This window comes from Gadus chalcogrammus, chromosome 3, assembly GCF_026213295.1.
Source record: "Gadus chalcogrammus isolate NIFS_2021 chromosome 3, NIFS_Gcha_1.0, whole genome shotgun sequence".
Taxonomy (NCBI): domain Eukaryota; kingdom Metazoa; phylum Chordata; class Actinopteri; order Gadiformes; family Gadidae; genus Gadus; species Gadus chalcogrammus.
Window position 1 is genome coordinate 18,130,613 of NC_079414.1, and position 24,367 is coordinate 18,154,979.

A 24,367-nucleotide genomic window follows, 5' to 3' on the forward strand; every position below is an offset into this window, starting at 1 on the left:
TTATATTTGTTTTGTTATTACATAAGTGTGTCACCTACATCTATGAGTCAATGCAAGGAACCACCTTATTCCTAACGCCATGTGTTCTATACAACCTTTTCTAAGTTATGAAAGCTGTCCGAAGCTTTCATTGGTCGTTGCTCTAGAAACTCTCCCTCTCACTATCATCAGTCCATTCCGTTGGCCAATCACATTGCGTAAGGGCCACATTCTGCCTCTTGACGTCAGTCTCCTGTTTTCTCCGCCAATCAGAGATTAGACTGCTTCTGTACTTGACTCGTTCGGCCGTCTCGAGATCAGGTAGACGGAAGGAGAGGCGCTAAGGTAAGAACAATTTTCTATAATGAACGATATTAACTTCGTTAAGTGTTAGATAACCACTTGCACGCTATAATGAGTCGAATTATTCGATGAAAACATCAGGTCGGCAAAGCACCGACAAGCACCCGCCATTTAGTTCTGAATGATGCAAATACCAAACGGGGCTTTTGCTGTCATTACCTTCGAAAACTGCAATCTTCACACCTTTTCACTTATTACCAAATGCTGCATTAAGAACGTATCTTCATTTAAAAGTTGATCATACGAAGGTAATATCTTTGGCCCCATTTAATTGCATTAGTAGGCACGAAACAATAAATGATGTATTTTAGCAATATAAAAACGAAAAGGAAGATGTTCAAGGATCATTATATTAAACACGATTCACGAACTGAAAGAAAATAGTAACATCAAGCATCTTTATAATGTGTAAGGACCTTGAGAATGAACCACCACGACCGTTGTAAATACAGCAATACAACGGCAGAATGAAGATTGAGTCCAGGGATGCTTAGCCTTATTATAGTCAAAAGTGAACATCTGCTTGATAATGGATGTAACGTTGGCTGGCCTATTATGTGAAGAGGTGAAAAAAAACTTTTTTTTATCGATCAATATTTACCCTGGTTATAGTTCACACAAATAATGTTGTTTTCAATCTAGATTCATATATCCATGTATCCATCACATAGAAAATGTCTCTACAAAAATATGTCTTCGGAAAAAATGTATTGATATCAATGTGGGGTGATGTGAGATCGTCTGCAGGATCGTGTCATGGCCTATACCTGCTTTTCTATGTCAAACTTGGAGGGATTTAACCTAACAATGTTTCTATGATGTAAAAAAAATAAGTAAGTCAAATACCGAACATTATAATCAAAATACATAGACTGCCGGGAGGAGATAAGGACCCCTGACACGATCTCACATCAAACCAAAGTATCAACTGCTTTATAAACGAACATTGATACATTTTTCATTTCAAATAATATGTTCGGAGGTAATGCATGCTAACCTTTATGAGACGTTGTTGTACTGACATGGATGGATATATTTACTTAAAACTAGAGTGAGAGCATCACTATTTTTTTATTGATATTAAAAATCAATCAAAACATGTTGCTTGATTCTTTTTTCACTGCTTCACATAAAACCAGCTGCATTAATAAAAAAAACAGTCATGCAAACAAGACTTTCTACTCATCTCGAGTTTAAAGAAAGATTCAAAGCGCTGGTGTCAACAAGGCCATAGATAGAGGCCATACATTTCATCCTGTAACATAACGGCTAGCTCATGTATTTTTGACGCGGGTGCATACCTGAACACTGAAACACCACCCATCTCCGCAGGGCTACCCCCACCCACACAAGTGATCCAACATGGAGGTTAACGGCACAGTGAACATCCTGGGCTCTGCCTACATGGCGGTGGAGTACGCGGACGCCATGCTACCGGAGAACCCCTTCCAGCCCTCCCTGAAGCACGCCTGGACCTACATGATGGACAACTACACCAAGTTCCAGATCGCCACCTGGGGTTCCCTGTTCGTCCACGAGTTCATCTACTTCTCCTTCTGCCTCCCCGGATTCCTCTTCCAGTTCCTCCCCTTCATGCAGCGATACAAGATCCAGCAGGTGTGTGCGTGTGTGTGAGTGTGTGTGTGTTGAGATGTTGTTTTTATATTCACCCCCCCCCCCCATTTGACTGCATATTGTTGTCTACAAGTCTGTTCAAATGAAGATATGATATGATGATATCATGACTAGAGATAGGCTTATAATCATCCCAGATGGGAAATGTGGTTGTCACGGCAGTACAGGACAGTCATAATAATTAGAAAAGAATAACAATGTAAAATCAATATTTCGATCTGCCCAATATGAAATACCTTCCATATCAAGTGTTAAGGGTCATAACCCAGTATGCTAACCATTCTGTGTGTGTGTGTGTGTGTGTGTGTGTGTGTGTGTGTGTGTGTGTGTGTGTGTGTGTGTGTGTGTGTGTGTGTGTGTGTGTGTGTGTGTGTGTGTGTGTGTGTGTGTGTGTGTGTGTGTGTATTCTCCAGGACAAGCCAGAGACTTGGGAGAAACAGTGGCGATGCTTCAAGATGCTTCTCTTCAACCACTTCTGCATCCAGCTGCCCCTGATCTGTGGGACGTACTACTTCACCGAATTCTTCAACATCCCGTACCACTGGGATGCCATGCCCCGTTGGTGAGCGGCCACACACACACACACCCCACATGTTATGCTAAGAGACGCCTTCAAATGCTACGCAGGGATCTCATGGTGAGGATGGAAAGGAACTAAATAACATTACCTTTGTAGATTTACATTTATTCAGACAAGGTTGTACCATAGCCCGCTGGTGCTCTGTGAGTAATTCGTCGGCTGGTTTTGTGTGGAGCTCAGGTAGCAACCATTTAAATAATTTATTGGTAGCTCATAGCTCATTGGCTGAACCCAGTACAAAGCTGTGTTTAAACATACATTTGTGATAGCGTATGTTTTTATTTAGCTATAAACAATTGGCTGTGGTTATCTGTTCCAACAGGTCTATCTTTTTATTTAATATGTTTTTTATTTTAGGGAAGTAGGAGCTTTAATAACCATGACTGTGTAACTCTCTCTCTCTCTCTCTCTGCTCTCTCTCTCTCTCTCTCTCTCTCTCTCTCTCTCTCTCTCTCTCTCTCTCTCTCTCTCTCTCGCTCTCTCGCTCTCTCGCTCTCTCTCTCTCTCTCTCTCTCTCTCTCTAGGCCCGTCCTTCTAGCCCAGTGTTTGGGTTGTGCTGTGGTCGAGGACACTTGGCACTACTTCCTTCACCGACTGCTGCACCACCGCAAGCTCTACAAGCACATCCACAAGGTCCACCACGAGTTCACAGTGAGTAACACAGACACAGATAAACACGCACACACACGCACAAGCACAAGCACACATGCACGCACCCAGACAGGCGCATAAACACACACACACACACACACACACACACACACACACACACACACACACACACACACACACACACACACACACACACACACACACACACACACACACACACACACACACACACACACTGAGGATCAACAGTCGTGACAAGACTGTGTGTCAAACCATATGCACAGTTCCCATGCACAGATATGCACATACTCCCTTGGATAGTTGTAATTCTTTTGAAAGGGCAAAGCAATCGATGGTGTACCAAAGTTCACATTGTCTTTAATTGATGACCAGACACACAGTAAGATGCATGAGCAGCCGCAGTCATACAAACAAACACCAAACACAATGAAACAAAGGGTGGTTACAACGCAAGTTCAGTGGTGTTGCATCGTGGATGTGACCCTGTGTGTGGCGTCCGTCCCCCAGGCTCCGTTCGGCATGCAGGCTGAGTACGCCCACCCAGCTGAGACCCTGATCCTGGGCTCCGGGTTCTTCATCGGCATCATGCTCTTCTGTAACCACGTCAGCATGCTGTGGGCCTGGGTGGCCTGCCGCCTGTTGGAGACCATCGACGTGCACAGGTGAGACACGCCCGGTCGACACCTGAGATAAGAAACCGAATCTATTGCAAACAAAGGCACAACACAGCGCTCACAACCGTCTCAGCCTGGTCGCACGTAGCGGTTGTTTCATGTTTCGTACAGCCCTTCCCGCCGGTTTAGACATCGTCTCTCTTTGCATCGGGATCTCCCGACTGTTTTCCAAATCACGATTTGAAGAGAGATTCAAAACACGGGTAAACAAACCATAGCCCCCCCTCCATCTACAACCCACGGTCGGTGAACCTTTGCTGGAGTCCATTCAAATCAGACTATAAGCGATCAATTCTCCTGTGTTTGAACACAAGAGTATGCAGACCGTCAGTGTGGAGTGGACACAAACATTGGGCAGTGTGTGGGAAACCTATGCCTGGCCTTTGGGTCTGTTCTAATGGTATCATTCATGTACAGCCTGGCCTTGCAGTGGAGAGTCTGCCAATGCAACTACGCTATTCAGTTATTGTGATCCATTGATTAATAAATAGGTGGAGAACTAGATTGGAGAACAACTACAGCAGTACTGAACTGTTGCTACTTTCTGTATTTGGTAGCTGTTGGTTACTCCCAGGACTGGCCACTAGATGGCGGTAAAACTACTAAATTGAGGAAATGTTAGTCTTAAGGCATACATCCACAAGGCCTTAATTATCTACCATAGAGGACAAAGACCCCTTTTTTACTTTTACAAGGGTTTAAAGTATATTACAGTGTTTTTGTAAAAAATTATAATAATTAAAAACCGAGCTGCTGGTGATAGAAGAACTTTTTAAAGTCTGATCGTTTTCACCAATGTCATTTTTCTGTCAGCGGGATACACTTTTATCCACCGGGGACCTTTTGAAATGTGAGAAATACCCAGGTTAATTGTGTTTTAGGTTGGCTTTTGTTTAGGGCAGGGTACTTTGTAATTTGCCTATTGTGTTGAATGTTGACCAAACGATGGCCCCATAATGAGGAGTGCTGCTGCCCGACCGTTTTCTGGCCAGGTGTACACAGCTAGCCACACGGGACATTGTGTGTCTGCCGTTAGTGACCCCTGGCAGATCGCTGTAATGCGGAGCGTGAATATCGGTTGAATATCAAATATATTTCTAATTTAAATTAACACCCCGGCCACCCACTACCCGTTGAAGAATTAACCAACAACAATGAAACGGCAACGATTTTCTTCTGCACTATTTATTCATAGGCCTATATCCTGCTGCAAAACATGGCCAAAATACATATCAACATAATAGAACATGTATTCATAAGTTGTAGGAAAATAGTTTAATAAAAAGAGGAGCGTCTGTATTTATAGGGTATTGAATCATAACTTTGGGAATTCTCCATACCGTGGTTTACTGTGATGCGGCCCGAGCCTAATATATATGTCATTTATTGTTTAAGTTGGAAGCCTATAAGAGGCCTTCCAAGCAAGCAAGGGAGGAAACTGAATAAACAGATGGTATTTTCCAAAGCATTTCTCCAATTTGTTTCCCCGCACTGTTAGCCATTCATTCTGAAACCCCAATAGCATGGACTCAGAGGTGGTTTGTTGGATGGTTGTTTTTTAAACTTTCACTTTTATAGTTTCTTCCATTTTGATTGTATGCTTGGATTTCTGGATGAGAGTGTTTTCCAGAGGACAGGCAGGATGGATTTCCCCAACAAATGATTGAAATTATATTCTCAGACCTCATTTCATTCACTAATAGCTGACGGATGGCTAAGCCATTTCTAACAAATGACCCAAATATGATAGCTCTTAAATCTTAAAAGCACCTTGAAGAGAAATAAGCATACCCTCACCATCATATTGGACTCACATTCTGATTACAAGAGGATCAACACACATCTTTCTTTTTCAGCGGCTACGATGTCCCGATGAACCCACTCCACCTGATCCCGTTCTACGCCGGCACGCGCTTCCATGACTTCCACCACATGAACTTTGTGGGGAACTACGCCTCCACCTTCACCTGGTGGGACAAGCTGCTGAAGACTGACAGCCAGTTCAACAAGCACATGCTGAGACAGGACGACATCAAGAAGGGACAGTAGACCCCCTGAACCCAGTGTTCAGGAGACCCTGAAGTGACACACATGGAACGCGATTTAGCGCTGGTTTAAATCTGCACTTTGTAACTTCTCTACTGGAGGTTTTTACTCCATTCAAAAATACCTGAACTAGAACTTTCCATACACCAGTCAATCCATCCAGGGAATTTTTCTCTAAATCGTGATGTTTGGGTTTGGGGTTTTAATAAGGTGATGTAAAAACATTCTGGGGTTACCTGGCTGGAAGACATGCTGGCAGAATAAATAATTAAAGCAATCAATAATTTGCATTGCTTTACTTAGTAAATTACTTGACTTTTCTGACTTCATTCAGAAAAGGCAACATTTTCAGAGGAGCTGAGAAGCAGAGCTACCACTCAAGGCCACTAGAGGCTGCTACAGGGAAAATGTACATAGTGCAGGTTTAAATGCAGAACAAGTGCTATTCTTCTGCTGAGTCCGGCTGTGTCTATGGTGTTGACGACATGTAGCTGGGTCGCTGTGCCTTTTTCTCACTCAAAAGATTGATGCTACACCTATCTCACTTTAATAAAATACAACAAGCATTGACTGTTTTTATTGATTTGGTTTGCTGTATCATTTGAAAAAATCGAAATGATATATGTATGATGTGTATATTTGGTCTACCTAGCTCTTGTACGATCTCATCTGTCGAATCCTTCAAAAACCTCACCCTCTCTTCTGAGATCATATATGATCTCAGAAGAGAGGGGTGAGGTTTTTGAACACTGGCTTGTGCACTTTGTTGCTGAAGAACGATGAACTGGATTTCTGAGCTGTAAATATGACTTGACTACCATTGATAATAAAATAAAGAAATCAAATCTATATTAACCTTGTATCCGATTTAGCTACTAAATTATTATTCTTGCAACTAGCTACCAGTTTAGATTGAATTATTTTGATTGTTGTGTGTGCCTCATTTGGAAGTCGCTTTGAAAACAATTGTCTAATTTCTGTCTACACCCTGCTCTACCATGGCATATTATAATTTATAAAATATAATAAGCGCGTGGCCGATGAATACCAACGGTAGGTGTGAGAAGTGGAGGCTTTTTTTTAAAGGTGTTCAGGCCTTTATAACAAAAATAATTGTTTGCCTGTTTCTATTTTTTATTTGGAATATATATATTTCCCCCCTTTTTTGTAAGATTTTACGTGAATGTATATTGGCCTACATATGTGGAATCCCGGTGAACATACAGTACATACATACTAACACGAAACGGACGTAATGCGTTGCACTCTGCACGAGCAGCATCTTGATCCTGCCTGAGCCGTGGCCGCGCCCCTGAAGCAGCTCTCCTCCAACCCGAGCATCCGACGCACGACGAATCCCAAGTAGACGAGAGGGCGGGAGGCGCGTGCGCTCAGGTACGACAAAGGCATCACGGAAAGAGAGACAGAGAGACAGAGAGAGGGAGAGCGAGAGAGCGAGAGAGAGAGAGAGAGAGAGAGAGAGAGAGAGAGAGAGAGAGAGAGAGAGAGAGAGAGAGAGAGAGAGAGAGAGAGAGAGAGAGAGAGAGAGAGAGAGAGAGAGAGAGAGAGAGAGAGAGAGAGAGAGAGAGAGAGAGAGAGAGAGAGAGAGAGAGAGAGAGAGAGAGAGAGAGAGAGAGAGAGAGAGAGAGAGAGAGAGAGAGAGAGAGAGAGAGAGAGAGAGAGACGACACTAGAGCGAGCGAGGTAGACGCTGAGATATTTATATCCTAAGCGAGTGCTGCGGAAAAGAGATAAGGCTTGGGAACCAGTCGCGATCACCTCGCTTACAGTGCAAAAAAAACGATTTGACGGAGCAAGATGAAACAATTCGCCTCGTTAGTTTTGTTTGGGACTTTGGCTGCGTTGGCCGTGGTTCGTGGCGCCGACGACCAGGAGATTTCCTACGAGTATCACCGTTATGAGGAGCTGGGCAAAGCCTTGGTGTCGGTGTGGCTCCAATGCCCGTCCATCACGCGCATCTACACCATCGGGGAGAGCTTCGAGGGCCGCGAGCTGCTGGTGCTGGAGATATCTGACAACCCCGGGGTGCACGAGCCTGGTCAGTTTTACGCATCACCCTAGCCCAATGTTTAGGCCTGTCTTTATTTATCTATCAAATCTCGTCTAGGCCTAACCCATACATTTTCATTAATATTTTGAATCATGAATTAACACCAGGTAGGACTACAGTCAAATATAGGCTGTGGGGGATTTCAACTACAGTTACCAATGCGTTGTCTAATGACACCAGAGAAAAGGTGTCGATATTGGTTTGAATGAATAAGAACAAGCCGTTGTTTTAGACAGTTAGTGCCTCAGAGCTTTTTTTTTGTGAATAATTTTAGGAAAGCCGCCATTTTGCTGGATGATAAGCATCTCGGTATGATCATATGGTATCGTGATGCTGAGCACACGCCCTCGAGCCAAATGGAACCTGCTGCAAAAAAAACCTCCACTGAATTTTTTTTTTTTGTAAAAGTCTGTCTTCCAAGACGACCTGCCATCACCAATAATGTAGGCCTGTTAAAAAAGGTCAAGCTGAATATATTTTTGAATGAGTTGTGCGGGGTGAATGCGTTTTTTCCCCGTCGTGCCCAAACAGGTTATCCTGTCATCTTCAGCATTGATTAAACCAAGTATGATACATTATACATTGGGTCGCAATCTTCCAGCCACCAACAGGTTATAATGGATGTTTTGGTCCTATTTGACAGCATAGGTCATTGAGCTGTCTGTTTGTTGGGGATATGCCGAGACTTTGAGGGGTTGTTCTGAGGTACCAAGGACATTTGCAAGTAAAGATGGAATCTGAAAGGCGTATCAATACAGGCAGACAATATAACTAGGGGTGGGGACAGCATATTTAGAGGTTTTGTAAGCCCTCCATGTTTTAAAATATATGGGGATTCTTACAGCAAAAGCAGCAATTGAAATTATCCACGCATCTATACAAATTGTTATTTAATTAGGGATTTTTAAGGGATGTTAAGGCGTGAGAGGAGATTTTTTCTACATCCGATGTGCTAGTCATGTATTATGATGTAAATACGATTAAAGCTTCTAGAAAAAGATTATCTTGGCATTTTTAGATTGAATGATTTCATACAAATCTAATATTAGATTTATTACTTTAGTTATTTTATTGAACCACGGAAAATAATTTAAGATAAATGTAGAACATTCATAAGAACAAAAATGCTGAATTGAAGTCCTTTCCTAACAAACTTCGTCTATCAGAAGGAAGGAAAGTGACTCACTGCGTCAATCTCTAAATCAGACATTTGAAACGCCTAGATAACAGATTTACTAATTATTTGGTCTAATTTTTTTGCGTATGTGCCCCGGCATTTTGTCTGTGTGTTTGTTTGTGTGTGTGTGTGTGTGTGTGTGTGTGTGTGTGTGTGTGTGTGTGTGTGTGTGTGTGTGTGTGTGTGTGTGTGTGTGTGTGTGTGTGTGTGTGTGTGTGTGTGTGTGTGTGTGTGTGTGTGTGTGTGTGTGTGTGAGAGAGAGCAGTGTCATTACAGCTGGCACGGGTTGCGTGTGTTCATGCTAAACAAGCCTGTAATAGACTGCTGGGCCGGCGCACGGGTGTGTGTGCACGGCCATGAGTCACGGTAGTGCCGTGGAACCCTTATTACTACCAGATGACTTTCCAAACCGCCTCAGCTCCTTTGCCACGGGCAACACCCCCTCCCACCCGATAAATGCTCCACCAGCCCCCCTCCCCTCCATCCCTCACCTCCATCACTCGCTCATTTGAAAAACGGCAGGAGGATGAAGAACAGTAGGAGTTGTTAGAGAGGAGAACCGGGGCAGTGGCGAGCAGACCATAGACCAACACTGTATGGGAAGGGAGGAAAAAGAGCAGGATTAAAAAAAAAAAGCCTAAAAAAATCATGAATGAAAACACTGTCCAGTCAAGGCACTCTCTGCGCTAAAGATGTCAGCTTATTTTTAAATGATCATATAAAAAAAATGTTTTACGTGACCCGCTTAATAGGTGCGGACACTTTTGGAGGTGGATCCAACATAAGCGGTTGCCGGGGGCAACAGATCAGCTTAGCGCAGTGAGCTGAATGTCCGCTTGTGGTTGGCCAGCCTGCGCGGGGAGGCTGGGGCATCCTGAGCCCGTTGCATCTGTCAGTATGCAGCAGCCATCTGTCCCCCCGCCCGCCCACCCGCCCCACGGAATCAGACACTCCCCGGGACCACGGGGGAGACGCCTGGCTTCACTGTGCACACCACGCAAATCACCAGCCACGAGCCTTGCCTTGTTTGCTCTTCAATCAAGACTGTTTGTTTTCCTCTATAACCCAAGGATCCGCAGCATCAGCCGACAACCAACTGGTAGTGTGGTGCCAATATGGGTTTCCACTATTCGCTTTATGCAGATAAAATAGGGGAACTGAAATGTTGGTGGTTTCGTAACTTTTTTTTTAATCTTACATTTCATCTGTTCTTGCAAGGTTTCCGTTCCGTTATGTACACAAAAGCGCGCGAGAGAGAGAGAGAGAGAGAGAGAGAGAGAGAGAGAGAGAGAGAGAGAGAGAGAGAGAGAAGGCCAATCCTGCCCTTCATAGCCAGTCAGACAAAGCCAGACACAGTAATAGCGCTTGTACATCGTGACGCCAACTCACAATGACCTCCTCCATTTTGGAAGCCTAGGTACATTGGAAGGGAAGTTATGATGTTGGTTTTTGTTTTTTTCTAACACAATAATTAGTAATCAAGGGGGAGCCATAAAATAGGTTACACAGGATATTTATGTTGATTTAGGATTTTACAGTCCCACAACCCTCTTGAGTCCTCTCAAAATGGTCGATTCTATCAGTTTATGCTACATATGGTGGATTCATAACAAAGGGTTTTTCACTGTTCAAAAACATGGTTTGTATTCTCAAAGTGTAAATAATACAAAATAACATAATACTTCTTTAACTGAAATAAATGAAAGCAAACACAAATGAGTGAGTAGCTGGAAACAAGTAAGAAGGAAAGAGAAGAGAGAGAAAAGATGACAGAGAGAGGGGAGGGTTGATGAAGGAGAAACTTGAAGGAAGATTGTCAGGGGCAGTAGAGAGAAATAGAACGTTACGAGAGGAGCCAGTCGGGGGTCATTTATTATACATCAAACTCCTGCGTTCTCCACCTCCCCCCACATACTCTCTCCTCACCCCACCTCCTCGCGCCTCTCATCTGGGACTCATTGTACTATTTCACTCCTTCTCTCCACCAACCCCACTTTCACATATTTGCTTCTGTTTTGTTATTGCTCATTCACTTTCAATGGTACACTTGAAGTCTTAGGTTATTCGGCATGCGTTCAGCCAATCTCCATCATCATTTCACGTCCTTCGTCATCCACCATTTTGAAAACCATGGAACGCATTCCTTTCTCTCTGACCTTTTGCTTATCTAAAGGGTACAACCCTCATTGACATGTGTCTGAATGCATGAATATGCACATAAATATAGATGTGTACAAGGCCACCTACCTTTTCGTTTGAACTACAGCACAAAAGGAATAAAGAATGTGTTTTTATGTGGCCTTTGGTGTTCTCATAACCAGAAGGCCTAATTTGATAACGGTCATGCATCATGCACAAAGGTGTCTGATTAGAGCAGGTCTATGTGGTCCTACAGATGGTTGTTTCAGTTACGTGAAAGAAAAGAGCGAGGGAGAGAAAGTGAGCGAGAGGAGGACAGCGTAAGAGTTGTTTACATGGGTCCTGTGTTAATCTGTCTCCTTAAACACCTGGGATCGTCACAGGCTGCAGTGGGGCAGCATGTGGGCAGCGTCACCTAGGAAACCCTATTGATGGGAGGACAAAGGTTTGACCAATTAGCCGTGAATTAATGCGCTCAACGTCATGACAGGAACACTCAGGGCTCTGAACACGTCACAGGCACGGTAATGTAAACAGATGAGATTGGGATTTTATCTGGCTTTTAAATCTTCCTTTATCTTTTATCGCATTATTCTGTCTTTTAACATCATCCGTCTGTGTTCATGACATATTTGGTGTTAAATACTGGAAAGGGCCACATCATGAGATAAGGGCTACAGATAAGTTCAACAAGAGAAGATGATGGAGCTGTCTTGCTGAATAGCTCTAGCCACACTGATGTTACCTTAAAAAAGTATAATTTCAGTCGACAAAAAACCTTTTTGTATTTGCTGATTATTTTTGGAATAAGGGTTAGAGTTGTGTGCATGCACAAATAACATATACAAAACTATTTTCTGCCTTACTCAAAGTGACCGGCAATACACACTGCACAAACACACGCACAGACACACACCAAAGCCTTTTACTTACTGCATATGTTAAACATTTGTGTGAGGTTGTGGTGTGCCCACTAGTTATCCTCCATCTCTACCATCTGCTGAATGAGGGTGAAACCAGGCAGGGAGGAGGCCACAAGCAGATAAAACATGCTGGACTCAGGACTACCAGAGAGCTCTCCTGGTGCCTAACATCTGCACAATACTTTAGAATCACAAGTCACTTGCTCAGTAAGCTACTTCAAAGCCAGTGTGTGTGTGTGTGTGTGTGTGTGTGTGTGTGTGTGTGTGTGTGTGCGTGTGTGTGTGTGTGTGTGTGTGTGTGTGTGTGCGCTGGTGTGTATTTGTGCAGGCTTGTATGCGGTGTGCAACTAAGGTATATATATGTTTGCCTGATGAATCTGCACGGTATGTGTCTAGTGCACATATGTGTGTGCTTGTGTTTATGTGCATCTGTTTGTTTGCATGTGTGTGTGTGTGTTTGCGTGCACTCACACATTATTAACGTATGTGCAAAAGGGAGGGTGTGTGAGTACATGTGTAAGTGTTTGAGGGCCCTGACAAACATCGGGGTCCCCACTCCGCCTGCTAAAGCTATTCATGGACTTCAGAACAGTGAGGGTTGATCTTAGTCTTAGCCTCATTAGTAGCAGCAGAGAAAGGGACCACAATCTAGCATTTAACATTAAATCACTTCCAGATGTGTGGTGGTGTGTGATGTGTGTTTGCGTGACATACCACATTGTATGGACCGGAGCACACATCGTAAAGCGCCCTATATAAAGCTGCAGTTGGGCTCTGTGGTTTGTTATTGTGTGTGTGTGTGTGTGTGCGTGTGTGTGTGCGTGCGTGTGTGCGTGCGTGCGTGCGTGTGTGTGTGTGTGTGTGTGTTTTAATCACCCTCATCAGGGTTGTGCTTTCTTCACAGATAGATCAAAGAGTTTAAGGAATGAATTGCAAACATACACAAAGTTGTAACCACACTAGTAAACATGCTACAGTGGCAAGTACGGGTAAACGTACATTCTAATATAAAATATACAGAAAGTCTTCAATATAAACACATTCACACTCTCACCTCCTATTTATTAATTGATTCATTCCTTGCTTAGATTCAAACACAGTTATATGTCGATGAGCATTTTGCTTATATCTGTGTGCATGTTTGTGTGTGTCTGTGTATGTGTATTTGCATGTGCGTGTGTTGAGGGGGTTGAAATGAAAGAAAACAGCAGCTAATTACCATGTGCGACATATGGGGAGAGTGCGTTTCATTAAGAAGAGCCTGGTTTGCCTGCATAGCGTGTCCACTTTGTTTACCGTTACTTAGTGTCTGACGGAATCAGGACGGTGCCCTGGATATTCTTGAGATAGATGGGGCTAAATGGATCCTTGGGGGGGCTCATAAACCCCCTCCCATGTTATTTTAGCCCCTAGGGCACTTTCACTAGCCACCTGTGTCTCAGGCATACAACTCAATGATGAAAAGCAAATGGCAAGTACTGAGGATAGAGCAAAACCAGGCTCTACTTTTGCTTTCTGACTGGTGCCCTTTGTCACCCCATTTCTCTTGAGCTTTACCGAAATGACTGATGTGTAAATCCTGTAAAAGTCAAGGTTCAGCACTCACGTATTGATTCAGCCTGTAGTCATTGAGTCATGGTGTTAAGGAGCAGTGAGTGACGTGTGGTAAGAATGAGTGTATGTGTTTGTGTCTTTGTGTTTCTGTGTGTCTAATGTCTATGCCCTCTGGATTACGTGGATAACCACACTCCACCGTCACTGACCTTGAATTGTTTTCAATGACACAGCAGTCTTTTTATGAGTGCGAGGTGTTTATCCAGGAGAAGCTGGCGTTAGCTTATTGATATTTATTGTGTCATTTTTTGAACAAAGCTTGTTCAAAAACATGTTTTTACTAAACACTACTAGGCCCACTGCCTTGTCTGAAAACTGTGTACGTATGTTTGCATATGGTAATTGTATGTACATTTATTTTGTCTGTTATTTGTTTGTCTTTAAAAGGCCTCACTCAGTGTGAGAAAGGCACTGTATAAAATGTTACTATCATTAGTTGCATTCAAAACAGATTTCATGCATACGTTGTCTCTGCTTGGTGCACCTCATTGTTGACTTCTCCCTGCCTCTCATTATACCTCATTATTTTTATCTAACAACTGCACCACTTTTGCATTTAAGTTTTATCATTAAAAATAACAATATTCCCTCCTCTCTCCCTCTCTCTTATCCCAGGTGAGCCTGAGTTCAAGTACATCGGCAACATGCACGGCAACGAGGCAGTGGGCAGGGAGCTCATCATCTACCTGGCCCAGTACCTGTGCAACCAGTACCAGCAGGACAACGAGACCATCATCGACCTGGTCCACAACACGCGCATCCACCTCATGCCCTCCATGAACCCTGACGGCTTTGAGAAGGCCGCCTCGCAGGTACGCCCCAGACGGGATCTCCGTGTGTGTTTGTTACACCGTCGTAGCTGAGGATGAGATTTCCCTCACCCCCCCTCCCCCCCCCGCTTAATTTCTAGATTTGTGTATAACAAGGTCATCGCATTACGTTTGCAATCTTGGAATACTATCTGCAAGAAAGATGTGTCAACGTTTACAAGCTTGTATTACTATCAATTAATTTATGCACGGCTCCACTAAACGTGAGGCCGTCCCCTCTCCTCCTCTTCCCCTTCCCACCTCTTATCTTTCCTCACCTCTCCTCCAATTGCCACCCATCCCCTCCTCTCCTTTCCTCTCCTCTCTCTCACTCTCTCCTCTCCTCACTACACCTCGACTCCCCTTCCCTCCTCTCCCTCCCTCACCTCTCTCTCCCTCACTCTTTCCTCCTCCTCTCCTCTCCCCCCTCCTTCTCCTCTCCTCTCCTCTCCTCTCTCCTCACCTTGTTCCCTATATCGCCCACTCTCTCTCTCCTGCTCCGCCTCAGTCCGGAGAGATCAGGGACTGGTTTGTAGGCCGCAGCAACGCCCAGGGCGTGGACCTGAACCGTAACTTCCCCGACCTGGACCGCATCATCTACATCAACGAGAGGGAGGGCGGAGCCAACAACCATCTGCTGCAGAACATGAAGAAGGCTGTGGACGAGAACACCAAGGTGGATGCCAACACACATACACACACACACACACACACATGCATGCACAGACACCAACACATGCTTATTCACATTCATGAATCACATAACGTTAACAAACATACACATGCAAGCACATACACATCGACATACACATGCATGCACAAAAAAAACACAAAATTACATAGATGTGTGAAGTCTTCAGGCTACCACCATATGTTTTTCTTAGCTAGCTTGTAAAAGTCAATTATGTGCTTGATGACAAACCTAAGTAAGGCTCCACTGTAGCTGGCTTGTTGACTAACTTAAGTGCTGCACCACTGTAGCTGGCTTGTATAGCTTAAGTAGGGCTCAGCTCTAGCTGGCTTGTATAACTTAAGTAGGGCTCAGCTCTAGCTGGCTTGTAATGGACGTTTTTATTGGAAGACTTTATTATTTGTAACCCACAGGAGTTGAATCACATAAATTGTCACAATTGTAAAAATATATCCAGACTCAATTTCAGAACTTTCTACTCTCTTTTGTGTTATGCCCCCAATGATTTTATCGGCCGAAAAAAACGATGCCTAACTATCATTATCAATAACTTATTTAAAATTGCTGTATCGTGCACCATCTAGATGTGCACAAAGAGCATTGTCCAATGGTAGGCGATGATAAGAAGACACCACTGGTGTGTAGCAGTCTCTGCTGTATATTATATTTAAGCAATAGATCACGACAGGCTGTGGTATGTGCTCATTATACCACTGTTAAGGGGCGTTGTCCGGCCCCGACACGCAGCGGAGGGCCGGCGACCCCCTTCACAGTGGTATAATGAGCACATACAACTGACTGAAGTGATCTATTGCTTTTATACAACGGTTACTATTATGGCAAAACGAAAGTCATAGACACACTACATTTAAAAAGAAACCAAGAAAGTCAAAGTAGCCGTTTTATTAAAGAATACAAAAAAGTAGTCTCTCCTGGCTGCCTTCAAAATGCACGACGGTCGCTATGCAACACACTTTAGGGTCCCTCCGAGAGAAGGCTCGGCTAGAGCGGTTCGCCGGCAATTTATCCTATGGAGCAGTTCACTCACCGTGTGCCTAAGCTTTCGTTAGTCTCTCCATCGCCTTGCTCACTCCCGGAGTAACAACATTTACGCCCTCTCCATCATCCAACATATGTTTTACTTTGTAACTGTTTCTACTTCCAGGCGCGGAGTGATATGGAAACTTTCATAAAATGATCGGGCGTCATAGCAGTTATGTATACGCTCATTATACAACAGTTAGGAACCAATCAGATTGCTGGATTTTAGGCCCCCCGTTGTATAACATGCAATAACAGACTACTTGCAGAATGAAGTGTCTCTGCAGTAATGGCTGAACCTCTGTGCAGATGAATATGATTACCCTCAACCAATTAGCTTTCTTTTGGCCTCAAATGAACGGCAAACGTGTTAGCAATGCTCACATTAGGAAAAGGGAAGGAAGATAAAAATGTTTGGATAGCCAAATCCTAATCCTCCTTTAGAGTGAGGGTGGAGCGCAGGAGTCAACCATGACAACCAAGGGATCTGCATAAAACTTGTTTGAATGGGAGGTTAGATCTTTCAAATTATAACATATATTCTATGATATCGACTAGTTATTACAGCAGCTACTACCAAGGCAAAACATTTATATTATGACCCAGGAAAAACTTTCACATGATGGCCCAGGACAAATTTTAATAAGATGGCCCAGGACAATGGTTTATATGATGGCCCAGGACTATGGAAGTTATTATTCAACCTCTAGAGGGCGTAAATCACATAAATTACCATCATATACTGTATATAGTAATAGTTGGGAAGACAATAGGTTCTCACATATTACACTGCTCTCACTTTGCTAGCAGCATATTATTTAAAATCTTAAATAAAATGCACTTACATTTTAGCTGTGGTTTACAATGCACAAAAGCCTTCAAGATCTAGAAATGCGTATTGACTGATTCTGTATGCTATTCACATTGAACAGACCTTTTATTTTACACAGCAGCAGGGGTACTGGTAGCCTGGCTCCGCCCGCCTAAGTACTTCCGCTCAATTTGAATTTCCCTTCAGTACTAGGTCTGGACCTGCTGTATGTAATTTGGTTTTCTGGTGCCGCCACAGCGGCCACCAATCAGCGAACAGAGGGCGTGTCTGAGAACAATGACGATAAAGTCGTACGCCAGTTTGAGTTGTTGTTGTAGGTCGGTAGTTGATTTACAATGTGCAATTTTTCCCTGATAAATTAAATTCGACGAACAAAACCTGCAGCTGTGGTTGACGGACATTTTCGTGCAGACGCGCAAGGTGTTTGGTTTGTGTACAACCTGCGCGTGATTCCCGGCGCATGACATACGTCACAACCAAACGTTCGCGATTGGTTATGGCAGATCCAGAGTGGCACTGGGCAGATCCAATCATTTTAAACTTCAACAGACACCCGCCTTCAAGTGAGTTAACGTTTGTCAATTGATTAGGTCCAGACTCTCTGTACAAATGAAATGAAATGAAGTGAAGTACGAGAGTCTGGTAGAACCAGGCTAGGGTACTGGTACATTGGACAAAACTCAACGAGATCCACAAATGCGTACATAGATAAGTTAACTCCTAAAATTATGTTTTTAAAGTGTGCGTGGATATATATATTTTTACAAGACAAAACTTAGAGATGCGTATCTGTGTTTCGTGAATTAGCACCGTGGATCTAAGTTTTAGAATTCACACAGTGTGAATCGTCGTATGTGAAAAACGTCCATAGCTTGCTGTCTAACTTAAGGCTCACCCTCCAGCTGGCTCCAGAGACCAAGGCGGTGATCCACTGGATCATGGACATCCCCTTCGTTCTGTCAGCTAACCTGCATGGGGGAGACGTGGTGGCCAACTACCCCTACGACGAGACCCGCACCGGTAACCACACACTCACACATGCACATGCACGCAAGGACACTCCTACACTCACACACAATGATGCTCTCTCACACACACAGAAACACACACACACACACACACACACACACACACACACACACACACACACACACACACAAACACACACACACTCACACACACACACACACACACACACACACACACACACACACACACACACACACACACACACACACACACACACACACACACAAACATACACACTTGCAAGTACATGCACAAAAGCACACACACACAATTATGCTCTCTCACACACACAACCACATGCACACACACACACAAACACAGACACAAACACACAAACAAACACACACACAGACACAAAAACACTCTCTGTCCCGTTCTCTCTCTCTCTCTCTCTCTCTCTCTCTCTCTCTCTCTCTCACAAAAAACACACAAAAAACACACTCACTTGTTCGCACAGGCGCACATATGCTCACACACTCAGGCGCACATATGCTCACATGCTCATGCACACCCACACCCACACACATGGATACACTCATGTGGTCTACCACTCAATATCCCTCCACATAAATTGGTTTGGCTCCCTGTTTTCCCTCCCCTCGATGTATCCTGGAAGTAGAGAGAACACTCCCTGTAATAGGCTTTCCACCGCTTATGAACCAACAGAAACACATGTTGTTGTTGTGCTTGTGTGTATTCCCAGCTTCAACAGAAGCTAGTGTGTTGTGTAACTTCCACCCATACTGATCAATTCAGACAATGCCGTCTCCTTATCCATCTGCCTGCTCTGCTCCCCCCCCCCCCCCACCCTTTAAGACTCTGCCCATGAGTACAGTGCCAGCCCTGACGATGTGGTGTTCAAGTCCCTGGCCCGGGCCTACTCTATGTACAACCCGGTCATGTCGGACCCCCACCGCGCACCCTGCCGCAAGACCGACGACGACACCAGCTTCACCGACGGCATCACAAACGGCGGGGCCTGGTACAGCGTTCCTGGGGGTAGGTGGAGCCAAGGGGTGGGCGGAGCCAAGGGGTGGGAGGAGCCAATGGGTGGGTGGAGCCAAGGGTTGGTTGGAGCCGCCCGGGATTCCATTTTATAATGCAAACCTTTAGTGACCCTGATTGAGCTACAAATCCTGAGGCAAATGGTCCTAATATGCAAACCATGGCTATAAAGAAGCTCTTCTGTAGTTCGAAACCTATTCAATGATGTTTAACTTTAAAAATGCCCCATCAATTATTTATGGCGCGAGTCAGTTGAACAAAAATCAGCATATAAGAGGGAGAGACATGAGAGAGACATGTGGTTCTCAAACGCCTGTCTTTCACAGAAGTAGATTGGTCTTCCTCACTATGTTGTACTCATCTCGTCATCCTGTGCCACCGACTGACCCTTCATGGTTCTGTGTTGCTCTTGCTCCAGGCATGCAGGATTTCAACTACCTGAGCAGCAACTGCTTTGAGATCACTCTAGAGCTCAGCTGTGATAAGTTCCCCAGCGAGGACGCGCTCAAGACCTACTGGGAACAGAACCGCAACTCGCTGGTCAGCTATATTGAACAGGTAGCTCATTTAAACTACAACATATATGAGTATTTGTACATAGATATTACGGCTGACAGAGTGGGCCAAAAATGTTAACCATATTTGAATATCTATATTTGCACATTGTCCATAAGAGGGCACACCGATACAACGAGAGAAATTAGGGAAATATTGAACACTTATCTTTTCCCGAACATAAAACGGGATATAATAATCAAACCATTGGGAACCTGCAGGACGATGTAACATCCATGACGTTTTACCCTGAGGGAGGATTTAAAAAGGAAAAAGTTTCGACTGACAGGCCTTAGGCCTTAAGGCGTTTTAACTTTAACTGGTCAGATCCACCGTTTTTTCGATCGACCTGTCATTTTGACTGTGTGTGTGTGTGTGTGTATGTGTGTGTATGTGTTTGTGTGTGTGTGTGTGTGTGTGTGTGTGTGTGTGTGTGTGTGTGTGTGTGTGTGTGTGCGTGCGTGCGTGTCTGTGTGTTTGTGTGTGTGTGTGTGTGCGTGTGCGTGCAGGTGCACCGCGGAGTAAAGGGCTTCGTGCGGGACCTCCAGGGTAACCCCATTTCCAACGCCTCCATCTCCGTGGAAGGCATTAACCATGACCTCACCACAGGTAAACCCCTCTCCTATTGGACCGCCTCTACTACCAGGGTCAAGGTAGATAGGGGAATCACAGTGGCACAGAGGATTTTGATGAATGTATATAAACAGTTAGAAATGTGAAAGAGGAAATATTTAAGATAACCAATAAAAATGACTCTATGTCAAAAAAAATGTCTTTATGCTGTCCACCAGCGCTTTGAAGTATATTTTATTATAATGGACCCATCCTTCATGCATCATAACGAACACGCCTCATGCCAATCGGAGTACTCTGCTGCAGTTGCATGCGTTTGGCCACACTTTTTAAATGAGGCCACAATTAGGAAAGGCACTTATCAGTTCGACTGGCGACAGCTTTATATATTGTGTAAACTGAAAACTTCAGTTACATTTGAAAGGAACATAACGCCAGCGTGATTATTTAACACTCACACTAAAGTCATGGAATTTGTTGAACCAATATAAAGCATTGTGCTTAGCCAATTAAATTATGTTGCATGGATATTAGACTAAACAGTCTATAAAAACATTGTCTTCTTAAGACAAAATTCTCTCCATCTCTCTGAAGCATTTAGAAAGACTTTTTCAGGTTGGTATGACAAAGGTCAAATTGATTTGGTAATTGTCACACTCAATCACAGTCACAGTGGCAAATAAAGTATACACTATATGCTTACAATGATACAATTGCTAGAGGTTTTAGTGCCATCTAGTGGATATCCAAAGTCTTACAATAGAGGCAAACCTATTTATTATAGCTATCTAGTGAATTCAGATATATCATTAAGAAGCAGACAGAGAGCTTGGAGGCCTTCAGGTAGACTGCAGACATTGTGGTTCCCACACATAACATTTCAGTTGAGAATACAACACCTTATAATGAGACCATCCAACACAAACCTTTCCATTCTAACCACTGTTCAGATTGCATGGACGCAATGCTTTAAACTAAATCTAATTGTTGACCCATGGTAGTCGTATGGAGCCTTACTGTTTCTGAATGCTCTGCTGACGGTGTGGCGTGTGATTTCCAGCTAACGACGGAGACTACTGGCGTCTGCTGGCCCCCGGGAACTACAAGGTAGCAGCCTCTGCTCCTGGCTACCTGACCGTCATCAAGAAGGTGGCCGTCGCCTTCAGCCCAGCCACCAGGGTAAGACTCAGACATATGCAGCAACAATTCGCTGAGGTACATTAAGGGGACAGTGAACCCGATTATTCATCTGGAACCGCTCCCATGATTTAAAAATAAAAGGTGCCGACTAAAGTGCCTTTGGAAACCATTGGATAAAACGACAACCAATCAGAGCAATGAAATATGTGCCAAAGAACTTTATCGAGATACAATAATATGTATATTTTACCAATCCATTAAAAAAACCAAAAGCTAATCAATAGTATTGAAATGCTAAATTTCCTGTCTAGGATTGAGGTCAACCATTTTATGTCTTCATCAAATTTCCTTTCTCTCTCTCTCTCTCTCTCTCTCTCTCTCTCTCTCTCTCTCTCTCTCTCTCTCTCTCTCTCTCTCTCTCTCTCTCTCTCTCTCTCTCTCTGTCCCTCCCTCTGTCCCTCCATGTATCTCTCTACCTCCCTCTCTCCCCCACTGTCCCTCTCTTCCAGGTGGACTTTGAGCTTGAGTCCCTGGTGGAGAGGAAGGAGGAGGAGAAGGAGGAGCTGATGGACTGGTGGAAGATGATGTCCGAGACGCTGAACTTCTAAACACCACCACCAGATCTGGGACCATTCATAAATCAATGTGATATATTTAAAACATTACATGTGCCCCCCCACTGTAAAGAAAATATTGTCTTGGATCGTTTTGGTTCATTCGGTTCTCTTTTCAAATCGTTATTTTTTGGTTGAATTTATAATTGTTTTGTCGTAAAAACTTTGCCTCGCACACTCTCGCCGTAGATGCGACGGATGTCCTACCGACACGCACACGCACACTTACACGCACGCACGCATAAGTTCATGCACAAGCGTGTTACTCCACAGACACGCACTCCAGCACACACAGTGACTCACGCAAACAAGAACCGGTAAACAGGAAAACACAAGCATTCAAACACTGACGGACATGGGAGGAAGTTTCCTGAAGGGGGGGGCTTTGTGCGGGCGAGTACATTGTTAATTAATTGTGTGATTCATGGTACATGATGTGTTCTCAAGGTGTTCCCAACAACACCCTTCACTCTTTATTTTGCTGGGGACTAATATAAGTATGGATGTAACAGACAGAGTTGGCTCAACCACCGCTGTCCAATAATTGATGTTTTTTCCTAAAGGTTTCATTATTCCAAGCTTTACACGCCCACACACACACACACATGGCCAGGCACACACAAAAAAAGAAAACACGAGCAAATGCACACACACACACGCCTGCACAAGCACAAATACACATACCCAATTCCAAAATAGTCAGAACCATAAGAATCTCTCTTTCTTCCTCATAATCTTGCTCTTATACCTGTGTACTCCAGTGATTTGTAAAGGAAATGTTAAGCTCTGGTACTGAGATTGTCAGTGAGGTTACAACTCATTATAAAATCACTGTTAACAAACGAAGAGCTTAATTGTCATGTACCTGCTTGGTGTCGAGGATTGTGTGTGTTTGTTATTTTTCATTGAATGCAAAACAGCTTTGATTTAAGTGGTAACATGAGTTATTATAATATATATATATATATATATATATATATATATAGATATATAGATATATATATATATATACACTGTATTTATGGATTAGGTATATCTACATGTTTGTTTTTTTAAGCTTAAATAATTACCAAAAGAAGGCCTATCAGCTATAATGAACCTGCTTAGTGGCAAAACTTCCCTCCAAAACGACTCCTTTGTTTTGCACTGTACAAGGAAAACTGTAGACACATAGGGGATTATTGAATAATGTTGGGGAGTCAACACCACAAATGATCTGGACTGAGGGTTCTCGGGATATGGACAATATGGATAAGCACAGAGGATTTTGATGAATGTATAGGTATATAAACAGTTAGAAATGTAAAAGAGGAAATATTTAAGATAACCAATAAAAACCCGTCTTTATGCTGTCCACCAGCGCTTTGAAGTATATTTTATTATAATGAACCCATTCTTCATGCATCATTACGAACACGCCTCATGCCAATCGGAGTACTCAGCTGCAGTTGCATGCGTTTGGCCACACCTTTTAAATGAGGCCACAATTAGGAAAGGCACTTATGAGTTAGACTGGCGACAGCTTTATATATGGTGTAAACTGAAAACTTCAGTTACATTTGAGCCCAGCGTGATTATTTAACACTCACACTAAAGTCATGGAATTTGTTGAACCAATATAAAGCATTGTGCTTAGCCAATTAAATTACGTTGCATGGATATTAGACTAAACAGTCTAATATCCATGCAACATACTAAAATTCTCTCTATCTCTCTGAAGCCTTTAGAAAGACTTTTTCAAGTTGGTATGACAAAGGTAAAAATGTATTTGGTGACGCTCAAGATTTCAGCCAGTGTCTCGCCATTCCGTCTGAGACAATTATCTCCGGGCCTCGCTGTAAATTATTGTTAATTAAAGTTTGTACATAAAAAGGTACAAAATCTATAATATAACTACATTTTTCCAGACACAAATACACAGACAGCAAGAGTGGCACTTTTACCCCAACTATGCGGTTGAATCAGCTGTTTTAGCATTAGCTGCTAACTCTGCAGATCAATGGTTCCCTGGCCTATTACTCATACTGGCCCTATTAGCATCTTCTATTAGCATAACCTCATCGATGCCATCGATCTCTCTGCTCCATAACCCAGGAATAGTTGAACAGGAGACACTGAACGGATTAAACAAACAAGGAGTCCAGGGTAATTTAAATTGCCAAATGGCATTGTTCACACATTTTTGTAAACTATATCATGCATAGTAAGACAATATTTTGCGTTTTTAAAATAACCCCATAGCTGC

The 24,367-nt window shown here is 43.4% G+C and overlaps 2 protein-coding genes across 2 annotated transcripts; both read left to right on the forward strand.

The window, feature by feature from the left end:
* Positions 1-257: 257 nt before the first annotated feature.
* msmo1 (methylsterol monooxygenase 1) lies at positions 258-6,770 on the forward strand. The gene is made up of 6 exons (XM_056586392.1): positions 258-324; positions 1,675-1,959; positions 2,391-2,539; positions 3,082-3,208; positions 3,698-3,852; positions 5,721-6,770. Exons 2-6 carry the CDS (start codon positions 1,705-1,707, stop codon positions 5,911-5,913), a joined length of 879 nt encoding a protein of 292 aa, XP_056442367.1. The 5' UTR covers positions 258-324; positions 1,675-1,704; the 3' UTR covers positions 5,914-6,770.
* An 822-nt stretch (positions 6,771-7,592) lies between these two features.
* On the forward strand, positions 7,593-23,473 carry cpe (carboxypeptidase E). The gene is made up of 9 exons (XM_056586391.1): positions 7,593-7,968; positions 14,449-14,645; positions 15,151-15,318; positions 18,109-18,226; positions 19,052-19,234; positions 19,659-19,798; positions 20,305-20,404; positions 21,429-21,547; positions 22,018-23,473. The coding sequence occupies exons 1-9, from the start codon at positions 7,728-7,730 to the stop codon at positions 22,114-22,116; spliced, it is 1,365 nt and encodes a 454-aa protein (XP_056442366.1). The 5' UTR covers positions 7,593-7,727; the 3' UTR covers positions 22,117-23,473.
* The last annotated feature ends 894 nt before the right edge of the window (positions 23,474-24,367 follow it).

What these genes read in the sequence shown, in the direction of transcription:
- msmo1 (XM_056586392.1), top strand. Translation starts at nt 1,705, where the DNA reads ATGGAGGTTAACGGCACAGTGAACATCCTGGGCTCTGCCTACATGGCG. An exon ending in AGGTCCACCACGAGTTCACA is followed by an intron (nt 3,209 to 3,697) that starts GTGAGTAACACA and finishes TCCGTCCCCCAG; the next exon opens with GCTCCGTTCGGCATGCAGGC. An exon ending in GAGACCATCGACGTGCACAG is followed by an intron (nt 3,853 to 5,720) that starts GTGAGACACGCC and finishes TTTCTTTTTCAG; the next exon opens with CGGCTACGATGTCCCGATGA.
- cpe (XM_056586391.1), top strand. Translation starts at nt 7,728, where the DNA reads ATGAAACAATTCGCCTCGTTAGTTTTGTTTGGGACTTTGGCTGCGTTG. An exon ending in CTACGACGAGACCCGCACCG is followed by an intron (nt 18,227 to 19,051) that starts GTAACCACACAC and finishes CCACCCTTTAAG; the next exon opens with ACTCTGCCCATGAGTACAGT. An exon ending in CTGGTACAGCGTTCCTGGGG is followed by an intron (nt 19,235 to 19,658) that starts GTAGGTGGAGCC and finishes CTCTTGCTCCAG; the next exon opens with GCATGCAGGATTTCAACTAC.